The following is a 19,809-nucleotide window of genomic DNA, read 5'->3' as shown; positions in this document are numbered from 1 at the left end:
GTGGTTTGTGCAACCTGGGATTTATTTAGGAACATGAATACTCTAGATAAGATGTTCCTAACAGCCAAACCAGATAAGCCTGAACAGCCACCACTCAGGACATGACGCATTGTTGATCCTGGTATCCAACAAGAATTTGCATGAAGTGTCTCTGAATAAAGAATCCCACAAATTAGAACTCTAATGTGGGATTTTCTGAGTGTGTTGGACAAAGCATTTAACCGTCAAGTACTTAAAAGTATATGAAGATTACTAGAGTAGACTGTGGGTGAGGAATTTGGTTCCCAGCAATAAAGGATAGAATGGYAATGTAACTGAATATTTACATTACCAGAGCATAATTAACTGAGTTAACACTATTTACAAACTAAACTGCAAAGATGATAACATGCAAGTCAAACAATTGTTTAGCAATTGTATCAACTGAGAACAACATGTAGAAGTCATGTCATATCAAATATCCACATACAAGTGGTAATCCTTCCAAATTTCATGATGACATTTCAAAATTCAGACATTCATTTCCTGTTCATCCCACCAATAACCACACTTAGGATTTAGTTTATGTGTCAGCCTGTCAACATCTAAAAGGTTTCTAGCAATAATTATGAAGGCAGTTGAAAACAAATTCAAGAGTAGTTCTATAATGTAGGTAGTCCCAATTCATTTGTCATGTGCTACAGTGTCAATGACCATGAAAGCTTGAATTGAAATAGTTATATGTAACAAGTATTTGATATGAGGCATTCGAGAAGTTCTCACCTTTGTTACAATAGAATAAAACAATATAAAAACTCAATATCATTGAAAGTTTTCTTCAATGTTCCACCACTAGCCAATTTAAAAATGTTTGCTTTCACTTTACAGATTCCCTGAACATCAACTTGTTCGACTGTAATCTAAAGCGTTAATGCAGTTCCTGTACATGCTTTCTCATAAAGGTACAGAAGAGTCTGAAAGTGTCAAAAAGGCAAGTCCTCCTTAAATAGTCCAGTGGTCAAAGTTCAATGAAGTACCCAAAGATGTAGGATGTGGTAGAGCCAGTGTACAAACTACGTGTTGACAGAGTGCAAGAGCCGGAGCTAAGCACAGAGATAGAGCAGCTCTATAGTAGAGACATGAAGCCATTATCTGTTGAATCCTGCTGGTCAGACCTTCGGGAGCTTTTGCTGGGGTTGGGCGTGGTTGAATACTTGGGTGGGTATCGGATAAAGAGACGGTCCTCCTCCTTCTTGATCCACCGTAGAAGCTTGGTTATGGCGTTAATGGCACAAGCCTTAGTCACCAAGGGGCTGAAGCAGGTGTACAATTCAAATTTACTTGTGACCTATAGAGGAAAGGACAAAGATGCAATGAGCTGACTTAGCAGATCCATTTCAACAGTTTCAAATACTTTGTAAATTACCGTTATGTTCCATCGAGCTGAAAAGTAYGCAGCATGAATGCTAGCAACAATCCAAAATAGCTCACTTCATATCTACACCGGAATGCAGGTCATTGAGACCAAGACTCCAGACTAAATCAGCCTCCAGTACAGAGAGCTTCTTGGAGCTGCCCATAGTAACACTTCCACGTGTAAAGCCTTGTGGGAGTGACATACCCAGGCCAGCAGCGTTTCCCTCTCTGCCACGTGGTAGATGAGCTTGAGGGCCCGGGAGGAGCTGTGGATGCGACCGTGCATGTAACGGTACAGGTCTAGCAGCCTCATCCTCTCCTCCTCCGTGCTGTAAGGAGCCTCCATCTCTGGGCTGAAATCAACAGCACATCAAATGTAAAATGTAAAAAATATTTTAAAAAGACAGCAAGACATCAGACATTATGCAGTGCATTTGGAAAGTATTCAGTCCCCTTGGATTTTTCCACATTTTGTTACGTTAAATTCAATTGATTGGCCATGATTTGGAAAGGCACACACCTGTCTAGATAAGGACMCACAGTTGACAGTACATGTCAGAGCAAAAACCAAGCCATGAGGTCGAAGGAATTGTCCGTAGAGCTCCGAGGCAGGATTGTGTCGGCACAGATCTGGGGAAGGGTACCAACAACTTTCTGCAGCATTGAAGGTCCACAAGAACACAGTGGCCTCCATCATTCTTACATGGAAGACGTTTGGAACCACCAAGGCTCTTCCTAGAGCTGGCCGCCTAGCTGAACTGAGCAATCAGGGGAGAAGGGTCTTGGTCAGGGAGGTGACCAAGAACCCGATGGTCACTCTGACAAAGCTCTAGAGTTCTGCTGTGGAGATGGGAGAACTTTCTAGAAGGACAACCATCTCTGCAGCACTGCACCATTCTGGCCTTTATGGTAGAGTGGCCAGACTGAAGCCATTCCTCAGTAAAAGGCACAACAGCCCGCTTGGAGTTTACCAAAAGGCACCTAAATACTCTCAGACCATGATAAACAAGATTCTCTGGTCTGATAAAACCAAGATTGAACTCTTTGGCCTGAATGCCAAGCATCACGTCTGGAGGAAACCTGGCACCATCCCTACGGTGAAGCATGGTGGTGGCAGCATCATGCTGTGGGGATGTTTTTCAGCGGCAGGGACTGGGAGACAAGTCCGGATTGAGGGAAAGATAAACGGAGCAAAGTACAGAGAGATCCTTGATGAAAACCTGTTCCAGAGCGCTCAGGACCTCAGACTGAGGTGAAGGTTCACCTTCCAACAGGACAACAACCTGATGCACACAGCCAAGACAACATAGGAGTGTCTTCGGGACAAGTCACTGAATGTCCTTGAGTGGCCCAGCCAGAGCCCAGACTTGAACCTGATCAAACATCTCTGGAGTGACCTGAATATAGCTGTGCAGCAACGCTCCCCATTCAACCCGACAGGGCTTGAGAGGATCTGCAGAGAAGAATGGGAGAAACTCCCCAAATACAGCTGTGACAAGCTTGTAGTGTCATACCCAAGAAGACTCGTGGCTGTAATCACTGCCAAAGGTGCTTCAACAAAGTACTGAGTAAAGGGCCTGAATACTTATGTAAGTGTGACATTTCAGTTTTTTTWATAAATTAACAAACATTTCTAAAATCATGTTTTTGCTTTGTCATTATTGGGTATTGTGTGTAAAACAATTGAATCCATAATGTGGAAAAAGTCAAGGGGTCTGAATACTTTTCCGAATGAACTGTACATGAAAATGGAATTGCCAAACAGTGTTCAGCAAAATATACATGTTTGCTTCCCCAACTTTGATCAAGCTCTAATGTAAGTTAGACAGGCTAACATTTCGGTCTAACGCAGCATTGCATGGGGAATATTCATTTCCCCAGTTGTAGAAGATTTTGCAAGGTTGTGTTCACTGGTACAACTCGTCTAATAAGAAACCCAAAGCTACCAATCAAGATAAATAGGTCACTTGGCATGCTTTTTCTTACAGTGAGAATTATACAATCTTGTTGGTATCATTATAGATATCATGCACTTTCAATTTCTATGATTCTTTAATATTACTATGGTAAAATGCAACAGGCCTACTGGAGGATGCATATGATCTGACCTGAGGCACATTCCTTTTTTGAGTAATTATGTTTGTAGGCTAATCTGTCTGCACATTAAACACACTGCAGAACCAGTATCCAGAGTATATGTAGTCCAAAAAGTACATTAAAAAAAAAGAAGTTACRTGAAATAGACCGATGTGAATCATTCACTGGGTAAAGGTTACAAAAGCACAACAGAATAGATAGCACCTACCTGGTGAACTGGGTGAGCTGCTTGTGGTTGTCTGGCACGTCAAAGGGCTTGTACATGAAGTGCCTGAGGTCTGAGACGCCCACCTGGCTCACGCTGTAGGAGTGGGCCTTGGCTATGAGGCTCAGGGAGCTCTGAGCCAGCATAGCCACCTCTATCCTCCTCTTACACTCTGCCACCGCATAAAAGGCCTCCTTATCCGTGGAGAGCAGCAGCAGACACACAGTGCATTCTGGGGGGTCCAGGTAGGAGATGTAGGCATAGAAGTAACAGTCAGGGTTAAAGAGAGGCAGGCAGATGGGAGTCCAGATCTCTCCAGCCTGGAAGGCAGAGGAGGCCCCAATGAGGTTGAGCAGGAGGTGGACGTCAGCAGGCTCCAGCCTGGCGCTGTCTCTTATACACATCTAGATGTGTATAAGAGACAGAGCCTGGCGTCCTCGATCACCGTCTTCTCCTGGACGATGGTGAGCAGCTGGTTCTTGGCGATGAGGATGGAGAAGACCAGGTTGGGGGTGATGGCCTTCTGCAGGATCTGGCTGAGGGAGTCCCTGAGAGAGGAGACCAATGGCAGGCAGTGCACCGCTGCCAGCAGGAAGCTGGGGTCCGAGTCCACCAGGTTGAGGAGGCCGTCTAGGATCTTCTCGGAGCCGGCCAGTAGTCGCCGCAGGTCATAGTTCTTCTTGTGTTGGAAGATGCGAGCGATGCTGGCCTGGGTGAGCATGCTGATGATCTGGTAGTAGACGTAAAGGAGCTCACCACGCAGCTGCTTCTCTGACTGGCGGCTGCTTGACACAGACACCAGCACCAGAGGACCCTTCTGCATGAACACCACCGTGTGCCCATCTGACGGACGGACGGACGGACGGACGGGGGGGGGGGGGGGGTAGAGAGTACAGACATGGAGAAAGAAAAGGATGTAAAGCTGTACAGGGGGAGCAAATAATGATGAATAAACACCTATAGTGAACAATTCATTACACTTTCAGTAACAGTTATTGTCACAGTCATGAACGTAAGGAAATTCTAGAAATTCTCACCTGAGTAGACCGAGCGGATCATGTTGTCACTACTCTGGACAAAGGACACCAGTGCCATCATGACTCCCATGGTGGACGAMAGGGCCTCTTCACTGCCGTAGCGGGAGTATATGGGCTTCCCTGCTTCACTCAGGACAAACACATGCTTCCTGTGCTGCCTCCAGCTCTCTGCCGTCACGTCCTCGTCACGGTGGGATGGGGGTGCCTCTGGGGCATTAGTCTCTGACAGTGGAGAGGAACGCCTCTTCACTCCCAGACCTTGCTCCTCCAATTTACCCCTGGCCAAAATAGTGACCATAAACTCCCCTGAGTCATCCTGCCCATTCTCAGCTGAAACCTCCTCTGGGACAGTCTCTGGTTGACCACCTGAACAGTTCTGATATTCTATCTTACTGCACGCATTAGTCTCTTCCTCTTTTACCAGAACAGGAGCCGGTTCTACATCCTGGTCAGGAGCTGCTTGTAGTCCCTTCTCTCCCATWGAATCTGATGTAGGTGGATATGTAGGCTCCTCTAAAGTCACATTGGTGTTTTTGTCTCCTCCCACTGTTCCAGCAGGCTCAGGAACTGTGTGATTGTCAGAGAGCAGCRCCGGAGTGTGATAAGAAGAACCTGAAAAATCAGACAATACTCCGTAAAATAATCACAAACGCTGCAGATCTCCCTACTTTCTGTGTGGAAGCATTTCAAGATCAGCTACATTGCCATTAAACCTCAAGTCAATCTCCGCAGCCCAGTGGGAAATCTAATTAGCATAATACAACAATCCCCATAAAAATAGTATGTTGAAGCTAGAGATATTTGTTTTTTTTGTATGGGCTGCGTCTCAATCCCCCACATCCGGCGATATAGCCATTCCGCATCTGCAGTGAAAAGTGTCTGTCAGATATAGCACAGACACTTCAAAACAAACTTCCTTCTGTTTTTCCATGTATGAATCTGTAATTCAATGCGTTTCTATGGGGTAATAGCAGAAGGCCAAATTCAATATTTCACCTAAAGAGGTCCTAAATTTCCAACTGAAATATCTAAATGATCTTGGGATGACCATCTTAAAAACAATTCCATATGTTAGTTTAGTAGACTCTAGAGGGTTAATGATGAGCTAACTTTCATTCTAGATTAGATGTCACATGACATAAGGCATTTCATTACCAGTTGACAGGATGCAGTCAGCAGAGGGTGGACCACAACTTGTTATCTCCTCTGTCTCTCCTTTTTCTTGACTGTCATCTCTCTCCATGTTGACATCACAGACACTGTAAATCACAGACAATCAAGCATTCATTGGCATACTAGTCATTCATTTGATATTCAGTTAACAGTTCCTGTCATCCTACAACTGCACAGCACTTGGGATCGAGCTACGCAGCTGGCCACAAACTGGTAATGCAAGTAGCTAACGCCTAGATGACGAGCCAGGTTAAAATGGGTCAGCAGATATGTGGCTTTAGCTTCCGTAGCAAGCGCTCAATGGCATCTTGATAAGATTGAAGCCAATGCAGGAAGAACATAGCTAAGTAGCCGTATGTTACTCGCAACGTTAGCCTTATCTACTTTTAACGCTTTAAAACTTCAACTTGAGTCGTTCATTTCTTAAAACAGCTAAAGCCACAGACAGGGGGAAGCAAATTCGCATCCAAACCAGGGCATCTTAATGTTAAGTTCATAATTTGGAACTAATATATATATATATATATATATTTAGCCGTAAGATGCTTTTGGGAAACCGGGCCCTGAACACATCATCATTGCAATGCCAACGTTAGGTCTAAATGAAAACGCCTTGTATTCTAACGTCATCATAGCCAACTACGGTAAGGTTTAGATGAAAACACATCTTATTCTAGCTAATTGGATTAATTGACCTACCTAGCTAGCAAATAAGATAGTTAGCTAGATTTTATTTATTTAGCTTTTCTTCCTGCATGTTTTTATTGCAGGCTACCCCTCACTACACACACGAGCCAGCAAAATACATTCCAGTGCTCCCGAAAACCACAGTTTTGACGCACACTGACATAACTTGAAATATTGTACAAAAAACAAAGCTCACCTACGTTTTGATATTCCGTTGTTAAATCGTGTATAACGTGAATTTAGGCCATATAACTGGTAGGCAAATTCCAGAAAAACAATTTTTACACTGACAACAGCACATCCGGAATCCCAATAGTGACAGCAGATAGGATTCGTTGGCCAATGGTCATTTAGATGGAGCAAGTAATAAACCAATGAGAGGAGAAACTCCCCCTCCCCAGTCAGAGTGCGTGCCAGGGCAATGGGCCAGGGTTCCGGTCCAGAAGCACGGTTTCGACTGCTCCTATAGTTCTGCTAGAGTACTGCAGTTTAACCAAAGCTTTTTATAACTAACGTTATAAAACTGACTCTCTTGCACAGACTCTCACTGGACTCAAACTACAAACTCACACATACTACACAGACACTCCAACACGCATATTGACGCCACAACCACACATGCGTTCACATACGCTGCTGCTACTCTATTTTTATTATCTATGCATAGTTCCTTTATCCCTACCTACATGTACATATTACCTCGACTAACCCGTACCCCTCCCTGCACATTGACTCGGTACCGGTACCCCTTGTATATAGCCTCATCATTGTTATTTTATTGTGTTACTCGTTTTCTTTTAGTTTATTTTGCAAATGTTTCTTAGTTTCTTTTTTAAAACTGGATTGTTGGTTAAGGGCTCGTACGTGAGCATTTCACGGTAAGGTTTATTCGGGGCATGTGACTAATGTTTTTGAAGAAAATGAAAACGTGTCAATTTGTCACTTTCACGAGTTTGGAGTAAAAACKTGTTCAACTACTTATGACATTGGCTCAATCTAGGTTGTGCCTTTTAGATTTTGAAAAAATTAACAACTAAGAAAGACTTCTCTCATTGGACTTSTTCGACATTGCAGGCGACTGCCGACTGACTGATCTACAAATCACCTTGCGTCATGAATAAAGACTGATTATTAGTTGTAGATCAGTCAGTCAGTCACAATTTACCCATGATACATGTAGTGATGGGAAAGTCAGCTCTTTTAACTGACTGATCTTTTCGACTCATTCASTCAAAATAATTAATCTTTCGACTCATTTTGTTCATTTGAGTCAGTAATGCCCACAGCATGCAGGAGCCCTTACCGGTGGACAATGAACTGAAAACTCGAAAGAGKCATGATTATACAARCCTCTCGTTCACATCTCATTCACCATAGCGGGCAAGCAGGACCCTATTCCGGCGAGCTGAAAACTCAAAAGAGTCACGATTCTACAAGCCTGTCGTTCACCATAGGGKACTTATTGGAGATGTAATTTGTGGCTGATACTTTAAACAATGTACATTTATTGATTGTTAGGCAAACAAAGAAAAAAAATTATACACTGGTTGTGCCGCAACCGGACTTGATTGTGAACGACTCTTGACGCAATGCATTGCTTGAATGCCAAACGATTCGAAGTTCGGGCTGTTTTGCTGTTACAAAGCTATGTCCATCGATAACATTCAATAATCAATTATTTGCATTCATTCTTGCACCATGTRATCAATTATCAGTTCTAAACATGTATTTTTATTCTCTATGCTCATGATCTATTTCTGTGCGCGAAAATGACAGACMGTTGCTGGTCGGAGCAAGTCTCTGGAGCCGCTGAGCCGGAGGGGCGTGTATTAATCCTGCTGTATGATTCATTGTGGCCAGCACTAGCATGGCTAAAATGACTAAAATGAACGAATTATGACTCGAGTTAGTAAAAAGAGTAGTTCAAAAACAACGAATCATTCGCAAACTCCACATCACTAGKTACATCATGGTTTTGATGCTCTGGCTCTAGTCTCGCGACCCACCTAGTCTTCTCAACCCACCTAGTCTGCTTCATCTGTTTCCCAAGCGTTCCCGGAAGTCTCGCGATGTTGMGTCTCTGGGTTTAGAATCTCTGAAATAAGTAGCTAACACTAAAAGCAAATATTTACRTCTGTGAGTTCACTCAAATATTTTTTGACGAATTGTAACAGTCRGCCATAACGTTAGCTGGTTTAGGTAAGGCATGTTTTTTGACAAATCATACACGTTGGGTGGCGTTTTATAAAATGGAAGAGCCGTGGGATTTCGAGTTTTTATCCCGTATTGTGGACGGGTTTGTGTCGTTTCTTTCCGAATTTGTGGATGACTGGTTGGCTAATGATATGAGMGTGTCAATATTCAAGATCTTGTTTAGCTGGCTTGTTGTCAGTCTCATAGCCATCCACTTCGCTTGGAGAGTTTACGGAAACACTGTGAACGATATGTATTACCGACAAGGTGAGCGCTACAGGAAACTAGCTAACATTCATCATATAATGTTTGCCACCATGACGTTTAGGTCTATGCTAGCTAGCTACAAGTAGCTACACTTTGAAACAGTGGTGATTATGTGAACGCTTCCATACAGCCGTTACACAGTATGTAGTGGAAAGCATATAGCACAGAAGATGTTCGTCCAACCGATACTTCCAATTATTGATTTGAGTCCATGTGCCAGACCACAACAATTGGGTAATCGGGCTCATTTGGGCCGACAATGTTTCATATTGATTTTTTTTTAAAGGTTGTCCCTAGAGTTCAGGGTTGCCAGGTCCAGCAAAAAAAGGTCTTGAATAAATGACTACCGTACTCTAAACCCGACCACAAGGCCTGAAACYGCAGCWATAGCGGAGTTGCCACRTTTAGCCAATTAACACTTTCCATAACCTTGACGGAATTACGAACGAATCTTGATTGAACTTTTAACGACCTTAGAAGCAAAAGTTTTTCCATTAAAATAAGAATTATTGCGAGCTAATGTGACTAATAAATACACTTTAAAAAATGAATGTTAGGCTATTTTCTGGCAATTGTGTCAGATGTTAAGACTACAAATCGTTAGGAATGGCTTATTGGAATATTGACCTGTCATAGGCTAGGCCCACTGACTAAAATCTGGGTTTATGATTGTAATTCCATTTTGCCATGGTTTGGTTAGCCAGATGCAGGTAGCCTACAGCCCCTAATAGCCTACACAGTAGATTTAGCAGCTTGCTTAGTTCAAATTGGCATTCAACATGAATAGCAAGGCGATCTGGTGKTAAGAAGTGCTTCCGTTGCCCAATAGGCTACAGAGGATGGGGTCACARTCACTGAATCAAATATTAATAATATGGATATGAACTGCAGCTAGCAGTATTCATAAATTATTTTTCACAAAAACAAATCCTCCAGAATATATATTTGGTTTACTTCTACTTTCCATTATCATTTAACTGATGACAAGACTTGATTATACATTTTTTTGCTGACATATGATGGGGATTCCTGGGTTGCAGGTTTGCCTGGGCTGGGGTCACTGGGCAAGAAAAGTTGACTGATAGGGGTTGAAGCCACTGTTCSTCCATCTTGGCACTCCCCCACCCCACAGTGGTGTAATGCAGTGGTTCCCAACCTTTTTCGGTTACACTACCACCAACTGAATTTTGTCTAACCGGAGTACCCCTGAAGTACCCCCCCATGTGCATTTTACCAGTAGGCATATGGTCTCATGAGTCTTCAAATACATACAGGGGTCCCAGTAGCCCTGGTTGGGAACCACTGATATAATTTAACAAAGGTAAACATACTTTGAAGTACTAGTTAAGTATTTTKGGGGGTATCCAGAGCTTGATATTAAGGCTTGTCCACTTGCCCAGGGCAGTACAAAAAAAAGTAGGATAAACCGATTTATGTTGTCCAAATGGACMAGTTATTTTTTTTAAATCACGCAAAAAGCACTATCAAACAATTTAGGGTACTCCGATCAGAATTGGATCAGTGTCCTCCGGATGCARTGTGTTTTGCACTGTCCTCATCTTCCCTCTCTCTGCAGAGTGCATGGGAGTATAATTATTGTAGGCCTGCATTGACAGGCACAAGCGGTCTGTCAATCATGCAGTCGGGAGATGCGTTTTTGAGATCACAGCAAGCTTAGCCGCATTTTGTTCATATTCCTTGATAGTGAGTTATTTGCCCAGTTATAGCAAATTTCTGGTCAGCAATGAAAATCCTGGAAAAGTCATGGTGTGTGCATCACCTGAGTGTGTGCCAGAGGAGCGAGAGACATTGCGCAACAGGTAAATTATATACAGACTAACTAGATAACAAGCCAAACTACACAATATGTTCAAATTGGCTAGGTAACTATTTAGCAATTAGCATGTATTAATGTCACTGTTATGTCCGATGTCCTAAAACTACTTTTCACCGGCACTTTTGTATAACCGCAAATTGCCGACATGCAGTTGAAACAGGGTGCGAAGTTGATGAAACCAATGCTGCATACTCAGGTTGTAAAACCGTTAATCAAGCGCTCAAAATTGGCTAGTATTCTCCTCTTTTCAATACAGGCCATGTAATTCTGACAAAGTACGAAAATATTCTTAGAATAGCCTAATTGACAAGTAACTCCTATGCTGTGAAGATCTACCCTGTACACTGAATATTTTAGCCGTACAAATAGATAAACATCTTAGTTAGCTACCTCGCCCACCTTAGACATTTGATCCCAGGTTAATTGAATGAGGACATTATTTTACAAAAAAGTATTTGGTTGTAATTGTAATGTTGCAGGGTGGCCAACCCTCCYCCAGGAGAGCTACTGGGTGTGCAGGCTTTTGCTCCAGCTCTGCTCGAACACACCACATCGTAAAAAATCAGCTGCTCAACAGGACCTTGATAAGTTGACTCTGGTGTGTTTGTGCAGGGTTGGCTCAAAATCCTGCACACCCAGTAGCTCTCCAGATGGAGGGTTGATGGACATGTTTTATACAGTAGCCTATCAGTGCAGTATTTTACTTTGGGGGGGGGGGAGTTTAGTGCCTTGCTCAAGGCCACAACGGCAGTAGATATATAATACATGGGATCAGAGACCAGCAGCCTTCCATTGTCAATACCAGTGATAATTATGAATGTTATTTTGTGAAGTGGTTCCTTGCATTATACAACACAATTTATGAATTTATTTGTTACAGACCATTTTTGGGGGGTGGGACAAGTGACTTGAGTCAAGTAAAAAAGCTGTTGTACTTTTCCGGAGGACAAGTGGCTAAAAAGTTMATGTCAAGCCATGGTATCTGTACTTTACTTGACTATTTATATTTTTGACAACATTAACTTTTATAGCACTACTTTCCTAAAGAAAATATGTACTTTTTGCTCCCATACATTTTCCCTGACACCCAAAAGTACTCAATACATTTTGAATGCTTAGCAGGGCAGGAAATTCACACTTATCAAGAGAGCACGTGGCCATCCCTACTACCTCTGATCTGGCGGACTCACTAAACACAAATGCTTTGTTTGTAAATGATGCCTGAGTGTTGAAGTGTGCCCCTGGCTATCTGTAAAAAATAATTGTGGCGTCCAGTTTGCTTAATATAAGGAAGTTGAAAGGATTTATAGTGTTTTGATACTGAAGTATATTTAAAACCAGATACTTTCAGACTTTTACTCAAGTATTTTACTGAGTGACTTTTACTTGAGTCATTTTCTAACACAATTGGCTACTTTTTCCACCACTGCCAGTGTAAAACATATATTTTGGTAGCTTTAAAATGCATTTATTAATGTCAACATTTGTTTTTAATATGTTTATTCTATTACAGACACTAATGTATACTTTTAAATTATATTATGTGAGCTAAAAAAACAACAACATTTTCCTTAGAATAATTTTGAGATTACTAATGTCCCCACTACAACAAAAAGTACTTATATACATGTCATTTTGTTCTTGAACTACTGTAGAATTCCATTGATTTCTATTGAGGACTGCTCAGGAGTGCCAATATGGCTGACCGGTGGCTTCAAAGCCTCGGAATGGCCAAAGCATACAGTAGCATCAGCAATCCAGGGTTTATATACATCATTGGATGACACTCACCTGTCTTGATCAATGATAAGATTTGAAATAGACAAGATCGCRGCGTACACATTGTTGGATTACTTCATGTAGCAAATAATATATCTTTTTTGAATAACTGACCATTTTCGAATTCAAACGAACCACTTGCAACAAACATGGAAGTTTAGAAGACATGCATTGTCTTCCAAGTCGGGAATTGAGGAAGTATCAGCAAGTACAGTATGGTCAAAGTTCCTGTGCTATGCTTTACACTGGGAAAATTTGTTTTGCATGGCCCAGTGCCCCGGGTGGGCAGTTTGCTCATTTTAGACCAATCCATTGGTCCCGAAGTGAAATCTCCACCCACTCGGGGCACTGGGCCATGCAAAACGAACTTGACCACTACCTACTTTGTAACGGCTGTATGGAAGCAATCAAATACCATGCTGTTTCTAATTGTAACTAGTTCTATGTCTGAAAGGCATACTGCCATGTAGCTTCAACCGCAACTGGATTCTGACAGGACATTGGGCTTGATCTGTATAAACCCAATGTCCCGTCAAATTAGAATCCAGTTGCGGTCGAAGCTAGCTGCTATGAAGTGCTAGCTAACATGTATTGTTGTGCTCTATCRTTTTAGGTACTGGTGGACAGAATGGAGGCACACCTGACACTGCACCTCACCGCAGTGGATGGTAGGTGTCCAAGCATCCATGTGTCTCCCTCCAGGTACCCATAATACTGACTTGTTCTCTACAGTCACAATACAGTGTCGTTTTCTCTAGCTATCCACTGGACTCCACACATTTGATTTTTCCCATTATGAATTTAGTTGTTAACGCTAGTTGGTTGCTTCCTACTGTTAAAAGCAGTGTGTGTACCTAAATGAAAAAATAACCTTTACAAATGTAGACAGAGGATAGAGAAAAGCTGCCCCCCTATATCATTTGGGATGCTTTTAAGGCGTACATTAGAGGAATGATAATCTCATACTCTGCAAAAGTGAAATGTAAGTTAGACATTTTTATTAAAGAAAAAGGAAATCACTATTTTTGAAAAAGTCCATAAACATTTTTTATTTACAAGGTAAGGAAGAACATAACATTTTTGAACTTAAGCAGGAATATGATATTTTACTTTTGAAGAGAGCAAACGACTACAGGCTGAATTCAAATAAAGCATACTACTTAATGGTAAACAAACCTGGTCATTATCTCGCAGCCCTCAAAATGAATACACGCCAATAGTTATAATTTTAAGATAAACATGCGTTAATTAGAAACAACGCAATTAATGACAATTTTAAAAGCTTCTATGAAAATCTATATAAATCAGAAGCAATATTTCACTTAAAAAATTAAAAAAGATTGCAGTTTTGAAACCACAGAAATGTGCAGTATGGTATTTTGGAAGCAGGTTTTGCAGATTCATACTGCATTTAATGTACTCTAACTACAGTTATACTACAGTGTACTGCAGTTATACTGCACTCTGACTGCAATCTTTTTTCTTAAGGGTTAGACTGATCCTACAGCCTTAGACTCAACAACCCTGAATCAATTATCAGCAGACAAAATAAACATTAAAAACAGACTTGATACATATCAATCAAACTGTTTATTAAAAATAGACACACAAGTACAAAATGTTTGGAACAACTTCCATAATATTGCCCTCAGAACAGCCTCCATTCGTCTGGGCATATGGACTACAAGGTGTGAAAAGTGTTCCACAGGGATGCTGGTCCATGTTGACTCAAATGCTGCCCACATTTGTGTAAAGTTGGCTGGATGTCCTTTGGGTGGTGGACCATTCTTGATACACATGGGATACTGTTGAGCGTGAAACCCAGCAGCGCTGCACTTCTTGACACACACAAACYGGTGCGCCTGGCACCTACTACCATACCCCGTTCATAGGCACTTCAATATTTTGTCTTGCCCATTCACCCTCTGAATGGSACACAATACAATCCATGTTTCAATTGTCTAAAAATCATTCTTTAACCTGTCTCCTCCCCTTCGTCGACATTGATTTCAAAGGGATTTAAAAGGTGACATCAATAAGGGATCATAGCGTTCCCCTAGATTCACCTGGTCAGTCTGTCATGGAAAGAGCAGGTGTTCCTAATGTTTTGTACACTCAGTGTACAAGAAATTTTCAGTTTAATGCATTGTGCAAAAAAACAAGATATAGATTTGATGCAGAAAAAGGCTTGTGACTGTTTCAAATGGCCTTTTCTATTAAAAACTTTGGAAGTTGTCAACTTTCCAGCTGAAATAATGAATTTAATACAAATATTATTAAATATTTTAAAGCTAAAATATACACAATACATTATCTGATTTTAAATTGCTTTAGAAAGGGGCACAAGACAGGGATGTCCTCTCTCTCCCCTTCTGTTTGCACTGGCAATTGAACCTCTTGCAGAAAGAATTAGACAGGACCGAAACATAACAGCTATCATTATTGATAAACATGAATGTATGTATGTATGTATATATATACACACTTATTTGCAGATTATCTCCTGATATTCCTGACTAATATTAAACTCTGTGCCCCCCCTTGCAAAAAAATATTTTCAGAACTCTAAAATATCATTTACATGGGCAAAAAATGAAATCATGGCAATAGGAAAAATAATAACTCATGATCTACAGTAATCCTTTAAGTGGAGCACAAAAAATATGAATTACTTAGGATGCTTAATAAGTGACAACAAACCACAAATATATAAAGATAACTTAACCCATCACTCAGCAATATCAAAGCAGATCTAATTAAATGGAAGAATCTTCCCATAAATCTTACAGGTAGAATAAACCTCTTCAGAATGGCATGGCTCCTGAAGTTTTTATACTTATTCTCAGTAATACCAATTATCCCACTGAAGACATTCTTTAAAAATGTATACTTGGTCATAAGACTTTTATATGGGTAAATAACACTCCTAGAACAAAAAGGAAAGTTTTACATCTTCCTAAGTCTGAGGGTGGTTTTAACCTTCCAGACTTGGAATTGTATCAACTCACCACCCAGGGCTTTTTTACTTGCGACATACAGTTAAAAATGCACTAAAGAGGAACAATGGGTACATATTGAAGATGCGCATGCTCATTCCAATAATCTTTTCACGTGTCTATTTTCAAAGGATAAAGCAAAGAATATAAACAAATTCATAGTTAAGAACACTATAACAATATGGTAGAAAATGTCAACATATTCTACAAGAACCAGTATCACTCCCTAAAAATGCATCCTTATGGAACAATMCTTGGATAGCTTTTCAGAATTCACTGATAAATTGGTCCACATGAAAAACTAAAGGCATAGAAACCGTAAATGACTTGGTAATAGGAAATACATGTATTTCCATGACTGCATTAAAAAGCAATTTTGGACTGACCAATGACGTTTTTTTTTTCAAATACATGCATTCAATCTTCCTATGAAGAAATTTCGATTCAAAATCTTTTGAACATCAGAGCAATCTTGAGGGAATCCTTTTTGAGTCAGAAAATGATATTCATATGACAAGTAAGATCAACAAAACCTTGGAGAGAGCCTATCCAACTGACTATCTCTTTAAAAAATATATAAACTATTGGAACCAAGACAAAAAACTGATATTGGCATAACTAATGAAATTACAGTTAATGGAAATGTACGCTTAATACAGTATATAAACTAATATATAGAATTTATTACACGGGGCAAAATTCGCAAATTCTACAGCACAAAGGCAGAGTCAAGTCTTAGTGTAAAACTAACAATGACTCAATAATCCATGCCTTCTGGGAATGCTGTAAAGTCCAAAAGTTATGGGCGGAGTTAGAAAGTTGGCTGTCAAAGTATTACAATGTAAATGTACTTTTAATCCGTCTGTCTGCATATTTCAAGACATGGCTTATGAGGTTGCATTCCAATGAGTTGGACGATACTTTTCTCGTCAATGATCTTGAAAAAACGTATACTTAAACTGGAAATCAACCAATCCTCTATTGTTAACACAATGGAAAGRTCAATTTCTTTATTATCTAAATGTTGAAAGTGCTTGGGAGATGGAGAGTGGGAAAATGGTGCAGTTTTAGGCCATGAGTGATGGCAGAGAGTGATGGCAGAGAGTGATGTGGGCTCTGGAGATGGGGGTGTGAGAAGGTGGGTCTGGGCAGGTGTGGTGATGTACAGTTGAAGTCGGAAGTTTACATAAACTGAGTTTAAATGTATTTGGCTAAAGTGTTTCACAATTCCTGACATTTAATCATAGTAAATATTCCCTGTCTTAGGTCAGTTATGATCACCACTTTATTTTAAGAATGTGAAAGGTCAGAATAATAGTAGAGATAATTATTTATTTCAGCTTGTATTTCTTTCATCACATTCCCAGTGGGTCAGAAGTTTACATAMACTCATTAGTATTTGGTAGCATTGCCTTTAAATGGTTTAACTTGGGTCAAACTTTTCAGGTAGCCTTCCACAAGCTTCTCGCAATAAGTTGAGTGAATTTTGGCCCATTCCTCCTGACAGAGCTGGCGTAACTGAGTCAGGTTTGTAGGCCTCCTTGCTTGCACACGCTTTTTCTTTTCAGTTCTGCCCACAAATTTTCTATGGGATTGAGGTCAGGGCTTTGTACCTTGACTTTGTTGTCCTTAAGCCATTTTGCCACTACTTTGAAGTATGCTTGGCGTCATTGTCCATTTGGAAGACCCATTTGCGACCAAGCTTTAACTTCCTGACTGATGTCTTGAGATGTTGCTTCAATATATCCACATCATTTTGCTCCCTCTTCATGCCATCTATATTGTGAAGTGCACCAGTCCCTCCTGCAGCAAAGCACCCCCACAACATGATGCTGCCACCCCCGTGCTTCATGGTTGGGATGGTGTTCTTCGGCTTGCAAGCCTCCCCCTTTTTCTTCCAAACATAACGATGGTCATTATGGCCAAATAGTTCTATTTTTATTTMATCAGACCAGAGGACATTTCTCCAAAAAGTACATTCTTTGTCCCCATGTGCAGTTGCAAGTGGCTTTTTTTATGGCGGTTTTGGAGCAGTGGCTTCTTCCTTGCTGAGCGGCCTTTCAGGTTATGTCGATAAAGGACTTGTTTTACTGTGGATATAGATACTTWGTACCTTTTTCCTCAGGCATCTTCACAAGGTCCTTTGCTGTTGTTCTGGGATTGATTTTCACTTTTCGCACCAAAGTACATTCATGTCTAGGAGACAGAATGTGTCTACTTCCTGAGCGGTATGACGGCTGCGTGGTCCCATGGTGTTTATACTTGCGTACTATTSTTTGTACAGATGAACATGGTACCTTCAGGCATTTGAGAATTGCTCCCAGGGATGAACCAGACTTGTGGAAGTCTACAATTATTTTTCTGAGGTCTTGGCTGATTTCTTTTGATTTTCCCATGATGTCAAGCAAAGAGGCACCAAGTTTGAAGGTAGGCCTTGAAATACATCCACAGGTACACCTCCAATTGACTCAAATTATGTCAATTAGCCTATCAGAAGCTTCTAAAGCCATGACATAATTTTCTGGAATTTCCCAAGCTGTTTAAAGTCACAGTCAACTTAGTGTATGTAAACTTCCGACCCACTAGAATTGTGATACAGTGAATTATAAGTGAAATAATCTGTTTGTAAACAATTGTTGGAAAAATTACTTGTGTCATGCACAAAGTAGATGTCCTAACTGACTTGTCAAAACTATAGTTTGTTAACAAGACATTTGTGGATTGTTTGAAAAACGAGTTTTAATGACTCCAACCTAAGTGTATGTAATCGTCCGACTTCAACTGTAGATGTTTGTGAGCTTATATATGTTGTCATTTGTATGTATGTTTTTCTATTCAAAAATATATTATAATTACAACAAAAAAAGCAGTAGGTGTGACTCCTTTCTTTGTCTGTTACATTGGTGAGTGATTGTGATAATGTTTTCTATCTGTCAGGGTGAGTGCTGCAGGAGACACCATCAAGACACACCGTGAGTGACAGTCGGGACATAACAAGTTGGACTACATTCTACTTGCTCTCTGTCTAATCAGACAGTGTTGCTGAGTGGACACAGACTTGATATGTTGTGCCTTTTCAAATGGGCTGGAGTTCATTGAGGTGGGCCTGYAGACGCTTCCTTACTCTACGCTGAAAAATTATTTTCCCCGGACGGTTGTCATGAAGAGGTAACTGTTATCAGGCTCAGTTTACATCCAGACAGCCACACCATGCGATAAGCTAAGATATTCTCTCATATGCCATATCTTTTTAAATCTCATATTTTAAAATGTAGCTCATGTAAATTTTTACCGACTTTGATTGGTGAGCCATTAAAATATCTATCCAAGTCTATGTCCTCTGATTGGTTGTAGATTGAACTGAAATGTTATTCTAATCTACCGGTAGACAGAATCTGAAAAGACTCGACAACTGCTGTGAGTTGTGACTGCTGTTATGTTCATAACATGTTATTGTATGAATAAGGAGCTGTTTTTATTTCCACTGGAGCAAGGCTACATAGTAGTCCATGAAGAGTGCGCTGGAGCAAGACTACTGTGGAGAAAGTGGTCAGAGATAGAAGCCTTACATCAAATGGCAGCTCAAACTCTGATTTCTTTTTCTTGACAGACTCCTATTATTATACTCGTTGTACACCCCTTCTATGGCTGGAACCTCCATATTGAGAAGGAGCAAATGCATGAGGCCTCTGACTGTCTTCTGATTGCTATAAAAATATAAAACAGTGAAGGCCATTAATGCCTTTTATTGTCTCAGGTGCAGGAAGGTACCTGGAGAAGGCTATTTAATTGTACATTTTGTAATTTATGGTCTTGTGCAATTGACTAGTAGATTTTAAATAATAAAAAAAAAAATCACATTTAGTTTTTAAAAAATCATTCTCTAATACGATGTCCAGCACACAACCCACAATTGCTCTGTACAAGAACACTCTCCACAAATAACCAAAAGGTAAATMATTTACGCTATTCATTATTCATTATAGACATAACTGACTGCAACTTTTTAAATTAAACGTGGACTTCCTGAAGGGCTTGCTGGAAAGGGGTATAATTGGCAAGGTCAACTTCGAAAAGCTGAGCTCTGAATATATTTGTCTACTCTGTATGGATTCATACTGAAATGTGTGCTTAGCTGCTTTC

At 40.6% G+C, this 19,809-nt stretch overlaps 2 protein-coding genes across 5 annotated transcripts; one reads left to right on the top strand and one right to left on the bottom strand.

Annotated features, from left to right (window-relative positions):
• Positions 1 to 3: 3 nt before the first annotated feature.
• Positions 4 to 8,699, bottom strand: mon1bb (MON1 secretory trafficking family member Bb). Of its 4 annotated transcripts, none has more exons than XM_023996063.2 (7): positions 8,619 to 8,699; positions 5,889 to 5,993; positions 4,735 to 5,342; positions 4,126 to 4,540; positions 3,701 to 4,078; positions 1,601 to 1,748; positions 4 to 1,327 (listed from the first exon to the last, which is right to left on the bottom strand). In XM_023996063.2, the coding sequence occupies exons 1-7, from the start codon at positions 8,630 to 8,632 to the stop codon at positions 1,106 to 1,108; spliced, it is 1,890 nt and encodes a 629-aa protein (XP_023851831.1). In that variant the 5' UTR covers positions 8,633 to 8,699; the 3' UTR covers positions 4 to 1,105. The 4 variants fall into 4 exon arrangements, with proteins under 4 accessions (XP_023851831.1, XP_023851830.1, XP_023851832.1 ...); XM_023996062.2 differs by having other exon boundaries at positions 4,735 to 5,346; positions 5,890 to 5,993; XM_023996064.2 differs by lacking the exon at positions 8,619 to 8,699 and adding an exon at positions 6,791 to 6,941 and having other exon boundaries at positions 4,735 to 5,346; positions 5,890 to 5,993.
• Positions 8,694 to 19,000, top strand: LOC111969800 (T-cell leukemia translocation-altered gene protein homolog). Its single transcript, XM_023996066.2, has 3 exons — positions 8,694 to 9,054; positions 13,284 to 13,338; positions 18,604 to 19,000. Exons 1-3 carry the CDS (start codon positions 8,844 to 8,846, stop codon positions 18,644 to 18,646), a joined length of 309 nt encoding a protein of 102 aa, XP_023851834.1. The 5' UTR covers positions 8,694 to 8,843; the 3' UTR covers positions 18,647 to 19,000.
• The last annotated feature ends 809 nt before the right edge of the window (positions 19,001 to 19,809 follow it).

Source organism: Salvelinus sp. IW2-2015, linkage group LG11, assembly GCF_002910315.2.
Source record: "Salvelinus sp. IW2-2015 linkage group LG11, ASM291031v2, whole genome shotgun sequence".
NCBI lineage: Eukaryota > Metazoa > Chordata > Actinopteri > Salmoniformes > Salmonidae > Salvelinus > Salvelinus sp. IW2-2015.
This window is presented reverse-complemented; position numbering and strand designations above follow the sequence as displayed.